The 20479-nt window shown below is 44.4% G+C and overlaps 1 protein-coding gene across 1 annotated transcript in view; it reads right to left on the reverse strand.

Moving 5' to 3' along the window:
* Window positions 1-20479, reverse strand: part of FRMD7 (FERM domain containing 7) — a 669715-nt gene that overhangs the window by 98400 nt on the left and 550836 nt on the right. The window contains exon 7 of the mRNA XM_085606672.1: window positions 4845-4992. Coding sequence (XP_085462798.1) covers window positions 4845-4992 — 148 coding nt within the window. The remainder of the gene's footprint in view (window positions 1-4844; window positions 4993-20479) is intronic.

The following is a 20479-nucleotide window of genomic DNA, read 5'->3' on the forward strand; positions in this document are numbered from 1 at the left end:
CACATTACTAAAGTGCAACATGCAGCGTGCGGGAACAGAGCTACTTTCTCGTCTGAGCCCCAAAGCCTTAGCGCGTCCGCACTGCGGCCCCATTTATGTGCATGAGTGCGGGGAGGGCAGGACCACTAAAGCGTGCACTCCACCAAGATGGCGCTTACCAGATGCCAGATATAAACACAGACCACATTCCATTGTTTATCAGTACCTGTCTCCTGCCAATGCTGTTGTGTAATTTCCTTTTGAAGTGTTTTTTGTTTATCTCAACTGCTGGTATTTCATAGTGTCCATTTGAAACTTTTCTGTATTAAGTTGTTCTCTTTTTACTGTGCAAGCAGTAGACAAACTGAAAACTTCAATATTACACATGTAAATTCATAAGCGAACATGTTTATTCAGAACTCAGTTTAACCAGCGGTTCTTTAATAAACTTCGCCAGGAAGAAAATCAATCTTTATCGTGGTTAATTTGCAGCACTTTCCTTCTTTCTTTGCTATCTTCTTCCTTTTATCTTTATTTTTTTGTTTGTTTCTTTCTCTCTTGCCTTCTTCCTTTGTTTGTTTGTTTCTATTTCCTTCCTTCTTTCTTTCCATTTTTTCTTTCTTTCCATTTTACCTTCCTTCTTTATTAACATCTTTCCTTCCTTCTTTCTTTCCATCTTTATCGCCTTCTTTCCTTCCTTCATTCTTCCTTTCTTTCTTTCTTCCTTTCTTCCTTTCTTCCTTCTTTCCTGCTTCTTTCTTTCCTTTTTTCCTTCTTTTTCTTCCAACCTTTCTTTTTTCGTTTGTTCCTTCCTTCTTGCTTTCTTTTGTTCCTCCCTGTTTCTCTGTCCTTTCTTTCATTCTTTTTTGCTTATTTTCCTTCTTTCCTTCTCTCTTCCTTTCTTCCCCTTCTTTCTTGCTTTTTTCCTGGTTTCTTTTCTTCTTTCTTTCATTTTCATTCTCTCCTTTTTTCTTTTTCCTTCTTTCTTTCAATCTTTCCTTCTTCCTTTCCAAATTTCATTCTTTCTTTCCACCTTTCCTTCCACCTTTCCTTCTTTCTTTCAGTCTTTCTTACCTTCTTTGTTCCTGTCTTTCTCTCTGTCTTTCTTTTGTTTGTTCTTTCTCCTTTATTTCCTACTGTCTTTCCTTCTTTCTTTCCAGCTTTCTTTTCCCGTTATTCCTTTCTTTCTTCTTTCAGTCACTCTTTCCTTTTTTCAGTCTTTCTAGTTTCTTTTTCTTTTTTCCCTTACTTTTTTCGTTCTATCAATCTTTTCTTCTTTCTTTCTCTTTTTCTCTCTCTTTCTTTCTTGCATTCTCTCCATCTTTCCAGCATTCATTCCTTTTTACTTTCTTTTTTGCCTTCTTACCTTTTCTTGCCTTCCTACTTGCTTTATTGCTCAAAGGCAAGAGGCCGGCAGCCACTGGCAGAACAATTGGCTTTTTTAGGTCTGTTTTAGCCAAGACCTTTTGATTCTACTAGAATTATGCATATGACATAGTTACTTATAGGTATTTCAGCTTCACTCCATCCATTTGTCTGTAGTTGTGCCAGTCACATTTTCCTCCACCCTACTCAAGCACGCATCAGCCCAAATCAGCCACTGGCTGACCACTATGAGTTATGACATGCTTGCCTTTCACAATGAGCACATCTGTCCACAAATCAATTTCAATTTCAAAAAACTTTATTCGACAATTAAGTCATAAAAGTATCAGGCATCAGCCATAAGATCAATACAAGTTACACCAAGACTTGATAATCACGTAATTCTACGAGTAAACACCATAGGTTACACTATTCATCACCTTGTAAACGCAATGTTGGTGCCTATACATCCAAATAAATAAAAACATTTCATTTCTACATAACGACATTTTATCCACATCGAAAATGTACAATAAAACCAACTAAATATCCCAGACTAGCAATTTGAACAGTTAAACAAATCTATTAGCAGGCAAATAAATAAATAAGTGAATGCAGGTGCCTATTCAAAGGGCGCTTTTAGTGTTAATTTGTCTGGACCGTATTATCCAGGCCCATTTTATATATTTTGCCATTGCTATTGCAATTACCGGGCTCGGATCTGTACGCAGAACTCTTAAGGCCTCTTCATGCCTTTGGAAACCTAATAGTCGACAAACAGGTAATACCCATTTTTTACGTGGGGACACGTAAAGAGGGCAAAAAAACACAAAGTGGCTCAAAGATTCTATCGTATCCAGACACTTGGGACATTTGTCCTGAGACCCTATAACCCATTTAGATGAAAAGATACGAATCGAAAGGGTACCTATTCTGAACTGGAAGTAGAGTTTTCGATCAATGGGAGTTTCAATCAAACCCCAGAATATTTCCTGTCTAGGGTAGGCCTTAATTTCTAGATATCTGGCTGTTAGAAGGGAAGTACTCCCCTTGGCTGATGATTCTAAGCCAATTAGTTCCCAATACTTAGCCTTGAGTGTTTCTTTTGAAGGGAACATCGCATTTTGGGGATCATCCCATAGGTTATTCCATCCCAGTCTATAAAGTAATGATTTTATAGACCTCAGCCACTCTATCTTATGAAAAAGATCTATTTCCATAATTTCCTTTAGGCCCATAGCATAGTGCTTAAGCTCCTCAGTTGACCATACCCTACGCCAATACAGCAAAGGCCGCAGATTAGCTGTGTCTTGTAAGGTTTTCAGACCAAGGTCCCAAAATAAGGGTAACAAGGGAGTACTTTGCGGCACACCAACGACTTTCCGAATGACCTCACTCTCCATGACATTCAGTCGTTGTGGGTTATTACCGTACCCCCATAGCTCAGAACCATATAGGGACGAACTACGAATCTTCATCGAGTAAATCTCGAGGAGGGGGCAAATAGGTTGTGTCCGCGAAGCTTTAAATCTTTTCAGAAGGAAGCCTGTCTGCTGTTGGAACTTTAGTTTAGACAAGTCCAAATGACTATTCCAACGCATGTTCTTCTGCAGGGTGACTCCCAAATAAGTGAATGCGTCAACCTGCTCCAAGGGTATGTCATTCATAAGGGTTACGCCATTAAAGGGTTTGTAAGACCTACACGGGTTAGGGCCATTGATGACCATAAATTTGGTCTTGGCGACATTTATTTCCAGTCCACGTAGCAAACAGAACTCCTCGAAGCGCCGGAGGGTAAGCTGCAAACCACTCGGAGTTTTGGAAATCAGCAAGGTGTCGTCCGCGAACATGAGGACTGGGATGCGATTACCTGCCATAGCCGGGGCATCCGAGGGGACCCGGGAGAGGAACTCGGCCACCCCGTTCACGAAGAGTGAGAACAGGGTCGGTGCCAAGACACAACCCTGCCGTACTCCGCGATCAACTGGGAAAGGCTCCGTTACCTCCCCCTGCTGTCCCCAACGTACCCGGGCAATATTGCCCTCATGCAAACGAACGACCAGTGCCAACAACTCCGGTGCCATGCCCAGCTCCTCCAGTACTTGCCATAGTCTGCTGCGCGGGACTAGATCAAATGCCGCCCGCAGGTCGACAAACACTGCGTACAATACCCCTTTACCTATGACCACAGTCTTCCAATAGAGGACAATAAACCTAAACACCTGATCTATAGTGCTGGTTTTTGGACGGAATCCAGCCTGGAGAGGACTTAAGATATTGTTATCCTCCATCCAGGTCTGGATTCTGCCCAAGACCAGCCTACCAAAGATTTTTTGCATGGCATCAATCAAACTGATTGGCCTGTAATTACTGGCCAGCGCTTTATCCCCTTTTTTGTATATCGGGACAATTTCCGCGCCTTTCCAGGATTGGGGAATAGGCATTCCCTGGGCTATAGCATTGGCTAAACAAGTGATGTATAAGCGCCATCTTTGTCTATCATTCAAAAATACATCGGCTGGGATACAGTCCATGCCGGGTGCACGTCCCTGGGTTACCGTATCAAGCGCCGAATCAACCTCCTCAACATTAAAAACAAGGTTATTATTATAAAACCCCCTCTCCTGATAAAACATACTAATCTCCTCAGCACCTTTAGCATATTGTGGCTCAAAAAATTCAACCCAAGAGTTCTGGGGGACATGATTATTGGGGCTATCAGGCAAATCAGTTACCTTCAGTGCCAGGGAGCACCATGGTGTACTTATTTAAGACTCTAAAACATTTTTGCATTTAGTCAATGTTATTTTTTTAGATTGACAAACACCCAGCAGCTTCCTGAACAATAACGTTTTGCAAAAACCATGACAAAACAAAACTTGCCAAAAGGCTGGCGGACAACGCCAGACCTATTGACTTTGCCAATGCTTGTTCATTTTCAGGACACAGCACATGCAGATTGGAGACCATTAGTCATATTCAGAACCCAAAATAAATTGGGGGAACGCAACATAACCTATGTCCATCAGTCATCGAATAAAATCAGTGTGCTGACATCTCCAACATCTTCTCACTGCTTCAGGCAATCCATACAGGAAGGTAACTTGAATTGTGTCAGTCATAAGGGGCAGAAGAAAGATTGACGATTTTGTAAACAAATAGTTTCTGCCACTTTGGTCAGAGTGGCAGATAGGTTTTTTAAGGAAACCACAAAATATACAGCACTTGTCAGGTTCAAACTTTTGACTGAAAGGATTTCCTGTCCGACATAAGGGGGCATTTGCACTTACTTAAAGATAACATACAGAAAATGTTAGAATTTGGTTGAAATGCAAAAAGGATTTTAACACGTTTTCGGTCAAAAGGTCAACCGCGGTTACCAGAGTTATTATTGTTGGATGCTGTATATTTACATACTGAGGAGATAAAAATAGATGAAGGACATTTTGTTTCAGAAAACATATTTGAGAATTTAAACGCAGCAAACCAAAACACTTTACCTGAAGTACTAAAACACCCATGTGTGAAACAGCTAGATTGATATGCATGCCTTCCCCATCACTGGCTGGGTGGGGCCTTATCCCATACATATCCAGTTTTCTTGCAATGTCCAGTAGTTGAATGTCAGATTCAGCTGGGGGTTTTCCACTGTGGAGAAAAAAAACATATGTTTGTAAAGGAAATCCTTTAATTCACGTGGTATTAACCTACAGTGACCCTTAGTCTAGTGTCATGTTTTCAGAGACTGTTTGGAGGAACTTTTCGGTTTGGAAGAGCAGACTCCCAAGGTATCCAGTAGCTGCTGTATGGGCTAATCACACTGGGCTAAGGTGATTACTATGGGCTGTAATTATCACACCCCTCACTATTTTCCAAAAATCAACCAAAATCTATCAGAAAATGTAGGGGACAAATGGCCACGTATTAATCTGTGGGGTAAACAGTAATCACCATCTTTTCTCTATGTAATTCGCTTTCTTGGCCAGAATACACAAAATTTACTGGGTGTGAGAAATATTTCCTCCTTTTCCAACCTCACAAGAAGGGGTTGGAATAACCAGGAAAAAAACATGTTATAAGACAGTCTTGGTACAGTTCCTTTAAGCCAATCAAACTGGGAATTGCCTAAGAATCAGGCAAACATGCCTTGGTCGTAAAAACAACATCCACGTGTGTACACTTAATCATGAAAACATAACAGCTGTTTCACTCCCACCCACCAGCTGTTGAACACTGGATTGAATTAGATAAAGATGATTCAAATTACTTGGGGCTCCCACAACTCCCTATAGACACTGTAAAGGCCTTAATGTTCAGTAAACATCCTTGTAGAATGTTTTGGGGAGGTGGGGCCCAGCAGAGAGCAGCATCATCTGGCTTATTTTAGTTTTTGAACCACAAAAGTAATCCTTTTTCTCCTCAACGTGTGCAGCAGCACGTGCTGTGGTGATCACTGAGCTATGTTGTACAGAGGCATGTTATGCATTCTGTCCCTTACATGTTTAAGCTCCTTGTACTGAGAAACTCAACATGAAAATATAAGAAAACAAGTAGCAGATTGCAAGTTGCTACTGAACAGTTTCCTTTTCAAACCTGCTTGAATGGTCAACATTTTGGGCCTCAAAGGGTACTTGTAAAGTGGTTGAGAGGAGAGGCTAGGCTCACTATTGACAAGTCTGTGTAGTCTCCTTTATGCCCAGTCAGAATTTCAATTACACTGGAGTAATATGAGTACATTTGGTAATGCTGCGTTATGCTCTGATGTGGAATTGCTGATAAAGCGCTGAGTACTCCCATTCCCATAATGAAGAGTTATTTGGTGGAAAAAAACACTCCTTACCACGAGAGCACATTTAGAGAGCGCGCTTTTAGTGAAAAGTGCATCCTCGTGTCCATTTTGAACAGAAGGGTGCATTTTGTGCTAAGAAAATAGTGTTAAACACCAGGAGTAAATTGGGGGAAAATCCTATCCCAGGAGCACATTTATGCTCGATATATTAATGTTCTGTTGCATTTAGCACTATTTCTTAGTTCAAAATGCATTCTCGCACTCATTTTTGAAGCCGGGGGAATAATTGCACTAAGAGTTACTGCTAAATGCACAATTACCCTTCTCACATAATTATTTGTCATCTCGTGGAATTTGTAGATAATTCCACATGCTAATGCCACAGTGAATTACATGAGTTATGCACACCCCTGTGTCAGAAGGACTTACACCGGGTTACAGACAGCTCCTCCTAGGAGCATGGCCCCAGTCAAATGAGCACATGAGTTGAAGTTTGGTTGCCTAGTTTAGGAGAACACTAGAGAGGTTGTTAATGTTTCCTCACAGTTTTTTTCTGCTCCAGGATTCAGCTGTTCCCCCTCTAGCTAAGCGGTTGGTTTGTTCATTTGGTCAAATTCTGCAAAAAGAAGAGGTATTTCAGTTCTCATGTGTGACTAAATGAGATGCACAAGGACCGTGTGGCTACCACTCCCATTATCATTTATATTTTTTAATATTATCAGATTCCACATACATGTTCCTTCATCTAAGCAGCTTTGAACACTCCCAGCAAAATATATGAATAGGCTTTGTTCATTTGGTCAAATTCTGCAAAAAGAAGAGGTATTTCAGTTCTCATGTGTGACTAAATGAGATGCACAAGGACCGTGTGGCTACCACTCCCATTATCATTTATATTTTTTAATATTATCAGATTCCACATACATGTTCCTTCATCTAAGCAGCTTTGAACACTCCCAGCAAAATATATGAATAGGCTTTGTTCATTTGGTCAAATTCTGCAAAAAGAAGAGGTATTTCAGTTCTCATGTGTGACTAAATGAGATGCACAAGGACCGTGTGGCTACCACTCCCATTATCATTTATATTTTTTAATATTATCAGATTCCACATACATGTTCCTTCATCTAAGCAGGCTTTGAACACTCCCAGCAAAATATATGATAGGCACTTTGATTTCCAAGACAAAATCTCTTGGGTTTGTGCTAAATCCTAGATAACACATTGCCACATTGCGTTCAACATCGTGATTGCAGTGATTAACCGTCAATACTTGACTATGTGCATTCACTACAGAGGTGTCTCTCAAAGAGCGGATTCATGTCCATGAACAGCGGCCGCTAGTATTTTATGGCGGTAGGGAAGCATCCGGCTCCCAGCCTCCCGATAGCCAATCAGAACGCTGCAGTGCAGCCTTGTGGTTGGTCTAAGCACTGTGCATCACGCTCAGCCAGAGAATGGGAGGCTGGGAATGTTCTCCATGTAGGCTGTAAAGCAGCCTGCATGTAGAACATGTAAAGTGCGCATGATGATGCCTGAGACGGCCAAAGTGTCCTGCACACTTGGAGTGGGCAAACCACCTATCCCCTGCCCTGCTTTGTGAGTAGGGCATCCCCGCCCCTACCCAGCTCAGCAAGGGTAAAATAAATTGATAATAGCAATGAGTTATTATTATTTTATTTTTTCCTCTTTGACCTGCTCAGTGAGGTGACACTCCTCCGCCTTAGCGGAGGAGCTGCCACTGTCCATGAAAGCCATTCAAACAGCAACAGAACATACCCATAATGGTTCAGTTGCACAACTTCCCACCCTGATTTATTTTACATTTAAAGCCTCTTCCCCATTGAGTCTCACTGCTTCTTTAAGGAGCTTATCTAACTTGTAAAGCCACTGTTGTTGGGTTCAACAGGCGCGTGCACAACAGCGTCCATTTAACAAGTTCACATTTAAATTTGACATACTTTGCACGTACATGATAAAGTACTCAGAAAGTGTTCTGCTTGCAATGCACATTTCTTGGTAAGCATTTCATCACAACATTATACATTCTCTTCAAGGATAAAGAACACTGAGCCTGCTCTCTTGTATGTTATTGTTGGTTTAGAGACAGCTTTGAATCGTCAAAGACAAATAATAAAATTAACAAAGGACCTCAGACACAGTGCGAACGGAACTGGTTCTGATTATATAAACTGCTTCCGAGCTTTGACTCGTCAGATGAGCTTATCCATGGATTATCCTGGACGTTCGCCTGTAACTGATTGCCAGCCCTGTTGACTTCCATCACTATCCTGCAATGGACAGAGGCCTGTTCTACACCAGAATGGCCTCTGGTTACATTACACATGCAGGTAAATGGGGTGTTAGGCTGCTCCAAGAGATCTGGCAAAATGCACTTCTCACTAAGCTCTCTAGGGTATAGTCAGTGGTAAGTAGGGTTATCATTATGATATATATTCATATATTCATATAATCACTGCAATGTTATAATAGTTGAATTATTCATCTTCTTCACCATTCCTGTAATACTGATAACAATGCTTTGTTTCCTTCTACTAATAATTGCAGCTCATGTATCTTACACAAGAATCCAATTGCTTCAATACATGTTTGAAATGCCAATTTATGTTTTTCTTGTGTCTCCCCTTGGACAGCCTAAGGTTACCGCGAAATGGTAGATCTGTTTTCTTAATTTCCTTGGGGAGTCAGTGTAGTCATGTTCTGAGGTTGCAGACACCATCCGGTACCTTGTCAGGTTTAGGGGTCCAAATGGCACACTGCGAGCTAGCTAGGAATTGGGCCAACATATTCTGATTATGTGCGTGGGCTCAGTCCCCATATTTTGATGTATATGTTGTCCAAATGCACAGTCTTACTTGATTAGTAGGAACCGTAGGACACTACCTTCATAACATTTAGAACTGCATGGCAAAATACCCTCACCGTCACTATTGACACTCACTCACTGTGCAACAAAGATATTCTAGACCTATTGATATAAACTCTAAAACAGCACTCTTTGTAAGTGTTAAGAAAATTTGGAATTCACATTGACCTACTCGAATAGCAAACACATTTCTCCCTTACTTTAGGGCAGAGTTGACATTCAGGAAATAAGGCTAACAATCCTAATGCTCTGTAAGGAAATGCACATTACCACAAATGTTTGTAGTTTTTGCCTAATATCAATATCAGTGTAACATGCATATTAATGTACAGAAATGAATATGTATATTTTTATAAGATATACTCCTCACCCCAGAAGAATCTTACATTGCTTCTCTATAACAAAGGGTTTGTTATCACATAGGTGACCTCCTGTATAATGGTTTCAAATGTGCAGAACAAAGTGACACAATACCTCATTTCTGCACCCTGATTACACTGGGCACCCTATTAAGATGCCTAGCCTCAGAATCAAACCGACTTCCAATGCCTCTAGGAATATTGAACAATGACATCCTACTGCCAAATGTGCTTTGTATACAAACATATAACTTCTTAAGTTGCCAGACCTGTATATTGCATGCTTAATAGTGATTAGGCTATCAAATACATCTAATAATACTGTGAAGTATCCATATGAATGTAACATTCATTGTAGTTGGGATGACAGAATCACCACCACCGTTGGTGAGATTGTCAATGCAACATGAGTGATCCGATCCTGGAGGTATCCCCACAGTTGGGACTTCTTCCAAGAAGGCATTTCTTAATCCATTGGTAAGAATACTGGTGGTGGGGACAGAGTAGCACTATATTTAGGAAATTCTATCTTTATAGCGTTTCCATAAATCAATGTCTGAACAAGTTCTTTGTTTTTATAATCCTTGTTCTACATTCTGGTCAGCCTGATTACCTATATATAGGCAGGAGACTTTCAGTTGGATCTCCAACGACCCCTTCCTATTAAAATTACTGTCTACTTTCACACTTGTACTATGACACCATTCTGCCCTTCTAGTAACCTGCATAACAGGGAGAGCTTACGCAAGAAGTGGAAAGAGCAGGGATCATCTATAGATTTTCTTTGTAATTGGTTTAGATAGGTAGGCAAGACATGTTTTGGCTCAGCAATATGGAAATACGAATATGTGTAGTTAACTTGCATCATGCATGATAACATCATTTTCTTGAATTTAAAGAATTTATTAACCCACTAAAACCCACTCAAAGTGATTTCTCAAAGGAAAGGTCAAGAATTGATTAGGCATTAAAACAAATCTTCCCTCTCTCACCTTAGATTAGATTTCATAATCAATGGGTCTAAATATTATGAGGAAGTGTTGCTTCTTTCAAACATCCTTCCTTCTTTCAGTCAGATAGCCCCCCCTGTCAGGTACCTGTGCTGGCTGATCTTATCTGTGTTGCTGCTTGCTTCAGTACTCAGTTTTGTTGTCTGTGTGTGTCAACGTCTGAGTGTAAGTTTGTAAAAATGGCTACATGGCCCACACTGACCTATACTGCCATCTTTATAAGAGTCTAGCATTACTATCTCATCAACAGACCCTATTCCTCACTTTGACCCCACCCCCTTCACTTATACCTTCCACCCTCTCTTGCTTCTTCCTTTCGTCGCCAGCTGGCAGTTTTGCTTTCCGGCTTCCTCAAACCAGATGTGAAAACTTGTCTATCAGTTACCACTCTGTTTAGGGATAGATCATTCCATTCACAGCCAGGACTTACTCCCTAGTTCCTTTCTCTTGTTCCCTCCTTTCGATTCTCCTGTCAAATATAGTACTTTGAGAAGGGCTTAAAGCAGCAGAGAATGCAATACATGCACCATCATAATGTATCACAGCACGTCTCTTGTTCAGTGTGTAGTGGTGACTGCATGTCCTATGAGTGGGAGTGTCTGTATAACTACGTCCAAAGCTGCTAGTCTGTTTATTGGAGCATGGATGTACATAGCTATTTTGTTTTTTCTGCCCATTTGTATTTATCATCTAGGTCTAACGATGTCGTTTCTGACAGGCTTTCCAAGTTGGGCTTGCCGACATGGAAAGCCTGTCGGAAAGCAACTCTGGGGGCCCCTTAATCCTGCGGCCTCTGGTTGGAGCCAGAGGGGCACTTTTGGTGCCCCCTGTTAATCCCTGCACCACGTGGCAGGCATCTTGAGGTGCTTGCCACGTGGTGCGGGGTTGAACGGATTCTCCCAATTCTCTATGAGAGCTTGTGCTATGGCTGGTTTACAGCTGCAGCACAAGCTCCCATAGAGAAATGGGAGTATGCAACATACACCATGTGTGGTCGCATTGTAATACTGCGGTGGGATCAGCCGACCGGAGGTCAGTCAGTCCCGATTCCGCAACGGTCATATCCGTCCAACTTCGTAATTAAGCCTTAAGTTGCAGAAGTGGATGATGATGCCCTGATTACAATTTTCCTGTTAGGTGGATTATGCATGCCTAATTTAGATATGCACACCAATTTAAAAGTAATCCGCTTGAACAACAAATACAGAAAAGTCTTATTATTCATAATATTTTCCACATGCCCTGCCCAATGGTAACACCACAATATCAATACAGCAAAACATTAAACAAAAAACTGTCTAGCATAGCTGAAACTCAAAACCTTTGTGTCTTGTTTTGATTCGGATAAACATCAAAGATGTCCTCTGTATGCAGCAATAATGGTTGAGAGGTCGACTCCCTCCCCAGCAGCTCTGCTGTGCCGTCGCTTGCTCACAGACCTCTGACTTGCCTCCTGGTAGGTTCGAGGCTGCTACCCACCAGCTGGTGCCTGTGCCTGCTTCCCTCTCCGCTCAGGATCTAGCCTGCTTCAGCCCCCTCATTGCTTGCCCCTCGCCTGCAGCCCCTTAGCCTCTGCCACTTTTAATTTTTTTTACCGCCGCTGTTTATTTTCCTTTTTCTGCCACTGTTCAGCCTCATTCCCGCCGCTGCTGCCCCTGCGGCCCCACCACCCTGTCGGCCCCTGTTCCCACCTCCCAGCTTCTCGTCCCTCCCTAATTTAATGGCGGCCGCTGCGCAGTCACGAAGCTGGCGCGTCGAAGGCCCAACAAAGGCAAGCCCGTCTGCGCTCATCCGCGACCCGACCGCGGCCAGCACCAGGGACCCTGGTTCTCAAACCATCCACTGATACAACACAGCTGCCCTCCTCGCACTCAACCCCGGAAGGCACAGCGACTGCTAACAGGCCATCCCGAGCACGACACACGGCCAGTTCTCCTGCCGCCACTGCCGTTAGACCTTCACCACAGCTTCGGTCGCCAACGCCACCAACACCAACACCGCCAAAGCCCTAATTTGCATCCTCCTTAACGTGTGCTCCGTGCACAGACATGCCATGGAGATCTGGAACCTGCTGGACTCTCTCTCGCCCGGCGTCGCTTCATTCTTGGAAACCTGGACCAACGCCTCCTCCACCCCTGACATCGCCATCCTGGACGGATACAAGAGCCAGAGGAAGGACTGCCCCAACCACCCGGGAGGGAGCCTCACCATCGTTCACAAGACCTCCCTCCACCTCAGCACCTCCATTGAAACCTTCCCCTCCGTCGAACACCTGCCCTTCTAGATCCAGACAGGCAACCTCGCCTACAGAACCCCCGGCCCTGGGTCCCCTTTGCTGCCACCATCACCGACCTCATCGCTTCCCAAGCCATCCCCTTAATGACCTACATACTAATCGAAGACCTGAACTTCCACTTCGACAACTCCAGCGACCCCAACTCCACCACCCTCCGTGAGAACTTCGCCAACATCGGACTTAAACAACTCATTACCACACCGGCCCATAGGGCAGAACACCCTTGACCCCATCTTCGCAGGAAGAAACAGCATCCACTTCAGCCACACCACGTAACCATGGACCAACCACCACTGCGTACAGTTCCTCGTCGACAAACCCAAGGCTCCCAAACCAGCCCTACGCCCATCGCGAAGGAACTGGAGCAAAGTCACCGACAAGAAACTCAACTCCACCCTCATCAGAGACAACCACACCACGGCACCCAATGCCAACCGCACAGCCAGGGAGTTCCACACTTGGATCACCAACTGCACGGACAAGCTCGCCCCGCTACACAACCCTGACAAACAGCGTCCCAAGAAAGCTGCCTGGTTCACCACTGATCTCCAAAAAAACAGACGCACCTGCAGACACCTGGAGAAGAACTGGAGAAACAGTAAGACACCACGAAACTACACCACCTACAAGGACGCCATGACGGGCTACCACCAACGAATCAGAACTACCAAAAGGACCTTCATCCAGAACACAATCCTCGCCAACTCCAGCAACTCCAAGGAACTCTTCAGTGTCATCCAGGAATTCACCAATCCCTGCAGCGAATCTAGGGACATCACCCCCTCCCAGGACCTCTGCGACAAGCTCGGATCCTACTTCCACCTGAAGATCAAAAACCTCTATGACAACTTCGTCGACCATACACCCGACTCCACAGCCGGCCCGCCCTCCAGCCACACCAGCCAGCCCACCATCTCCTCCTGGACACCTATCACGGCCGAAGAAACAGCCTCGACCATGAAAGGCATCCACTCAGGGGCCCCCACCTACCACAGAGCCGCCATTGCACCCAAACTATAACACACCATAACACCACCTTCGAAACCGGCACCTTTCCAGACGATTGAAAACTCGCAAAAGTCAAGCCCCTGCTCAAGAAGCCCTCAGCTGATCCCATGGACTACGGGCCTATCTCGCTCCTCCCCTTTGCTGCTAAAGTCGTGGAGAAAACAGTTAACGTGGAACTGACGAGATTCATCATAGACAACGCCGTCCTCGATCCGTCTCAATCTGGATTCTGAAGCAACCACAGCACTGAGACTGCCCTACTCGCCTCCACAGACGACATCTGTGCCTTCCTCGACCAAGGCCACACCGCAGCCCTGATTCTACTCGACCCATCAGCAGCATTCAACATCGTCTCCCATCGCACACTCGTGGCCAGACTACACGACGTTGGCATACGAGAAACTACCCTTGACTGGATCCGATCATTCCGCACTGGCAGAAGCCAAAGGATCAGACTGCCGCCCTTCCTCTCTAATCCCACGGAAATCACCTGTGGAGTCCCACAGGGATCATCACTCAGCCCGACACTCTTCAACATCTATATAGCCCCCCTCGCTGCCATCGTCCGACAACACGGCCTCACCATTGTATCCTACGCCGACGACACCAAGATCATCCTCTCCCCCACCCAGGACACTGCCAGACTCAATTTCAAGAAAGGAATGCAGGACGTCGCATCCTGGATGACCAACACCTGCCTAAAGCTCAACTCTGAGAAGGCAGAAGTCCTCGTCCTCAGAACCACCTCACTTCAGCATGTGACAACACCTGGTGGCCCACCGTCCTCGGCAGCCCAGGACCCCCACGGACCATGCCACAAACCTCGGCATCGTACTCGACTCATCCCTCTCCATGGACTGACAGGTCAATGCCGTTGCCTCCAGCTGCTTCAACATCCTCTGCATCCTCCGTAAGACGTTCAAATGGATCCCCCCCAAAGCAAGTAAGACAGTCACCCATGCACTCATCACCAGCAGACTGGACTACGGAAACGCCCTCTACGCCGGCATAAACAACTCCCTACTCCGCAAACTCCAGACGATACAGAACACCACTGCCAGACTCGGCCTCGACATTCCTCGACATGAGCACACCAGCCAACACCTACAGAAGCTCCACTGGCTCCCTGTGGAGAAGAGAGTCGCTTTCAAGATCCTCACCCAGGCCTACAAATGCCTCCACAACACCAGACCCAAATACCTCAATGACAGAGTCACCCTCCTCATACCCCAAAGAAACCTCCGATCTGCAAACCTCATCCTCGCAGAAACCCCACGCATCCACAGAGCTAGAGCAGGAAGAAGATCCTTCTCCTACAGCGTGGCCAAGACCTGGAATGCGCCCACTCCCTGAACACCTTCAGGAAGACTCTTAAGACCTGGCTCTTCGGCTGAGCAGCACTGCTGCCCCCCCCCCCCGTCTCCAGCGCCTTGAGACCCTCACAGGTGAGTAGCGTGCTTACAATTTCCCTGATTGATTGATTGATAGGTTATGATAATTTTGGAAGAGGGTTCACGCTGAGTTACTTTTCCTAAATTATTTGAATATGCAGTCTATTTTTAGGTTTGACCTGCACTGGTATCACCATCACGGCAAACAAATTGCATTCTATAGCTATCAGTCACCCTTTTACAGCCATTAGATTTTTTGACTTGAAACATTGTCAATAACATCTTGGTGCAGCCCACAGGAATGATTAGCTCTTGACCTTTTTTCTACCACCTGACCTGTTTATGTCTCTGCCAGTAAATGGGAAAAAGCTGTGAAATTCGGTATTTTTAGCTTTTGAGCATTAAACATAAAACCCAAAACAGCAAACATCTAAAGCAGTCACTTAAAAGTGTTTGATAGTTGTCTAAAAACCATGTAAATGACTATTAAACAGGGATAATTGCCATGGTACAAAGAATACTGAGACTTTTACAAGAATTCTTTTTCACTTACCCGCTGTTGTCCTTTCCAGAATTGCAAATAGTAAACAAATGTCTAGTATCTTTTTCAGAGGAAGGTGGCAACCTACTCACAGGAGAATTTTAGTCTCTCCTTTACCTTGGTGTTTCCTTCTGCATCCAATCCCCACATCCCATGACCACCTTCTCGAATTCTCTCACTACCACCGGGCAAAAGTGCACCTCATCTCTCCAATCATAAATTATTATTAAGCACAGGCGCCCCTGCCCCTCCCCGATGTCAGCGCCCCATACGCTGGTCAGCGCCCAGTGCGGCCACACTGGTCGCACTGCCCTAAAGCCGGCCCTGCCCTTATGCATTGCATGCACAACCCTGCAGCAGGCATTTCTCTCCAAGAGCCATCAGCTGTCAGTCAGAGATCTCATTTTACTAATAGATTATAATATATACATGCAGAGCGTGTAGTTTTAAAGGGTTGATTTTGGTTGGTTCAGCTGTTTTATAAGGCCAAGGTATTTCTTGCAGGTTGCATGGGTGGAGCACATAGTATCCTTTAGAGGCCAATGTATTCTCCCGTGGGAGGCTTTACTGGTTCTTGTAGGTGCTTCCCTGCATCATCCCCCACCTCCCGCTGTGTCTATGCCGCCTCCATGTGGACTGTGGCTGCTGCCCGCATATTGACTTTGCCAATGCTTTTTTAACTGTGTCTGTAGCACTGGTAGAGCCAATAGTGCCATCCAGCTTTCTTGGAGTACAGTCCTGGAGTGGCCACTTTTTTCCACCTGGCATTTGCCCAGTAGGCTAGAGCCGTTGGAGACCGGTAATTACAGCAGGCACAGTGGGGCCTGAGTAGTGCGAGATGAAAGAGGATAGAGATGAGAAAGGAGGAGGGGAGTGGGAATGGTTTGAATATTTTTATCAGTATGTCCCGGTTTAAGTGTCAGTTTTGTATAACGCCAGGATGATTGTTACGTTGCACGTAAACGCAGCAGGATGTCCACCTTGAAGTGTTTTTTTCAAGCTTCCACGAAGTCTGTCATGTTGGTCCAAATGCAACAGAACAGTCACCATGGTGGCTTTTGACGTACAAGCTCTCTGGATCTGTGAAGAGCAGTTTATCTGTGGTTGGCTAGAATGCTACATTTTTTACAGTATCAGAAAGGTATCTGTTGAAGATGAATTAAGTATATCAATATTAGCTCTTATCTTTCAAATGTTGGCAATTACAAATTTCATAAACAGTTTGATTACAGTGGAGTTAGAGGGCAACAGAGAAAGGCAGTGTCTCTGCATATTGGAAAGTTGATTGGTACTATTCCATTAGCCATTTTGGAGACTGGTTGTCAAGTAGATCAGCAAGTTAGGATGTGGTAAGGCTTGAGTGATTGCCTCAATGGCTAGTGATGGCCCCAAGAAGGATTGTGTGAAAATAATTAATGGAGCAAGTGTTGCAAAGGTATGAAAGATACAGGCAGGGAAATTAAAATACATGCAATCACCTGTAAACAGCCAAAAAGAGAGTATTAAATGACACTGAGCATTTCTGGCCGGAGTTATTGGTGTAAACAACATGTTATCTTCAATAATTATCAGGCATTATTTTTTTTTTTTTAAAGGAGGGGTGAAAAAAGTTGTGAATAAAGTTTCTGTAAGGAAGAGCAATACAAGGATTAAGAAAAAAGTAACCTGACCTGCCTCTTTTGCACCATCCACTGCAGGTGTGGTGTTCCAGAAGGGTGGATAACTAAGGATGAGGCTTCATTCCTTATGAACAGAAACCCTCGCATTCCGTACTTCTACTGTTTACCTAAAATTTACAAGGGTACTATCCCTCCTCCTGGAAGGCCCATTGTGTCCGGGATCGAATCTCTACTAGAACCTCTGAGCAAATTCTGCGATGTGTTCCTGCGCCCCTTGGTCACTAAGACCCCCACGTTTCTGAGAGACACAACAGAAGTGCTGAACCTCATTGAACAATTTGGGGCACCAGAGTCCATAACCCTATTGGTCACTTTAGACGTGGAGGCGCTATACACCAACATTCCCCAAGATGCCACCCTTGCAGTTTTGGATCAGGTTCTCCGTAACGTAAATCCATGGCCCTCTATGACACCTGTCACTTTCATCTGTGACAGTGCAACGATAGCACTAAAAGAGAATTACTTTGCTTTTGAGAACAAGCTCTACCATCAAGTACAGGGCACCAGCATGGGGAGTACCTTTGCGCCGAGTCTGGCCTGTCTGTATATGGCAAACTTTGAAGAAGAATGCATCTTACCAGATACCAACCCATATACCAACAACATCTTATTATGGCGACGGTACATCGACGATATCATCATCTTTTGGAAAGGGGATGAAGCGACATGCCGCTCGTTTTTCACATGGATCAACACCAAAAACCCTTTTCTGAAATTTGTAGGCACTTTGTCATCTGAGTCCATTCCCTTCCTGGATCTCTTGATATCTCTCAAAGATGGGTCTCTCATAACCATGAACTATAAGAAGCCAACTGACAGGAACAGCCTCCTGATGTTTCACAGTCACCATCCTAAGTCCTTAAGAAACAATTTACCGGTGGGTCAGTTCCTCCGCCTACGACGGAACTGCAATACCATCACAGAATTTGAAAAAGAGGCAGACACTCTAACTGAGAATCTGATAAAGAGAGAGTATCCCCAAAGAATCGTGAGGCAGGCCCGCAAACGAGCTAGGAACAACCACAGAGAAGCTCTACTAGAAATAAGAGAAAAAACTACTACAGACATACTAACCTGTGTTACATCCTACACTCCCAACTCAAATAGGATCCAGAAAATCATCAAAAAACATTGGAAGATCCTCGAGACGGGGGATTTCCAACCAGGCCCTAGACCTCTCTTTGCTTTAAAAAGTACACAGAATCTAAGGGATATGTTGGTACACACACGCCCTAAAAACATCATCCGGAAACAACCTACTCTATGGAATCTGCCACCGGTAGTAGGCCATTATCCGTGTGGTTCATGTGAAGCATGTCCTCAGACAAGCATCACCAAGGAACTTGACCTGGGACTACCCAGACTCTGGCAACAAACACGCCACACTAATTGCAATACCAAAAACTGCGTTTACTTGATTACCTGTCCCTGTGGTTCCCAATACATAGGTATGACAGTTAGATCGGTAAAGGTCCGTATTGGGGAACACAAAAGTACTATCCGATGCAGACGAGCAGCAACGAGATTGCAAAGCCATTTTCTGGAAAAAAAACACTCTCCAGAAAGCCTGCGATGGACCGTCATAGAATCCAATACCCATTGGACAGCATCCACACTATTTAGACAGGAACAACGTTGGGTGTTCAAACTCAGAAGTAACAAAGGGGGACTCAATGAAGAGATACCTTGGGTCGATCTTTCTCATTGAACCTACGCCATGAAAGGTTTCTCAGGACTATATGTCACACACTACACAAGGAACTATTACATGGTTCAGTGTTGTCCATCTAACTACCTGTTGAACTCAACAGCTGATTCCATAATTTAGACAGGTTATTTACCAGGGCGATAGCAGATATCTGCTAGAGGGAGAATGCATGGTATTCTACCAAGCATTCCATAGTTACCCACTGTACAGGCACCTGCGGCACCTCTCATCCCTGCCACTACAGACATATTTTCTAAACCATGAGCAAATCTACATGATCGAAGTGATCCGAGTGTATTTTTGTGTCCAGAAGACATGACTATTTATACACATATTTTTTAATATCCCAAAAATTGTTTTACCCTGAGGCAAAGGACCGTCCTCATTTTGGCACAGAATAACGCTAATTTCACTGTCACATGGGGGGCTTTTCCGTCATCCACCATGAGCAGCAAAATAGTTTGCCAGCCGACATCTCGCATTTACAGCGCCAGATGTTGTTAGGATTAGGCATTCTACCCACCCCATGTTGCATTCATTTTTTTCACCATTCATTTGGGCCACTACCGGCACCTTTTACCTCTACCACCATAAACATATTTTTGGGACCACAAAAAAATCCACTCGATTGGAGTGGTACCTATCTGTGTGTCTAGAAAACATCTCTATTCATATTTATATGTATTAACATTGTTTACCCTGAGGTTGCGGTATTGCACCCATATGGGCTCTGAACGGGCTCTCCGCCATTCACCACGAGTCGGAATACAGTACCCCTGAACACCGCCTTATCTTGGCAGAGTTTGTCACTTCCTTTTACCACTATAAGATGGCCGCCACCGATCCCTCCCACACGATTGGAGTGGTGCCTATTTGAGTGTCTAGGAAACATTTCTATTCATACTTATATGTGTTAACATTGTTTACCCTGAGGCTGCGGTACCACACCCGTTTTGGCTCTGAACGGGCTCTCCGCCTTTCACCACTAGCAGTAATACAGTTTTCTGCTGACAACTCCCCTGTACATCCTCTGATGCTGGCAGGGTTTGTCATTCCTTTTTACCACTATAAGATGGCCACCTCCTATTCCTCCAAGGTGAATCTATCTTCTTCTACGCAGCGGGATGATGTCATCACCCGCACCCCGCGATACGTCCAGCAGCGGTACTTATCCTGCCAGTTCCTCTTCCGCAGTGTCACCGCGGCACTGCAGGACGGGTAGGTTTCCCGTTCCGTGAGGAAGGACCACTAGTAAGTACACATACCCCGCTAATGCAAGCATTTATGAAGGCAGCACCACTGTGTTGCGGTACCGCTTATTCTGTCTACTCCTTTCAATATTTAGCCTCACTCTGCGGTACGGCTGACGGAGTCCATCTTCGTTTCGGGGAGGGTAGGCTATCATCATTTTTTCGTTTTATATGGATATATTTAAGCATGGAATAATAATATATACCATGGTTCCCC

This window comes from Triturus cristatus, chromosome 5_2 (assembly GCF_964204655.1).
Source record: "Triturus cristatus chromosome 5_2, aTriCri1.1, whole genome shotgun sequence".
Classification (NCBI taxonomy): domain Eukaryota; kingdom Metazoa; phylum Chordata; class Amphibia; order Caudata; family Salamandridae; genus Triturus; species Triturus cristatus.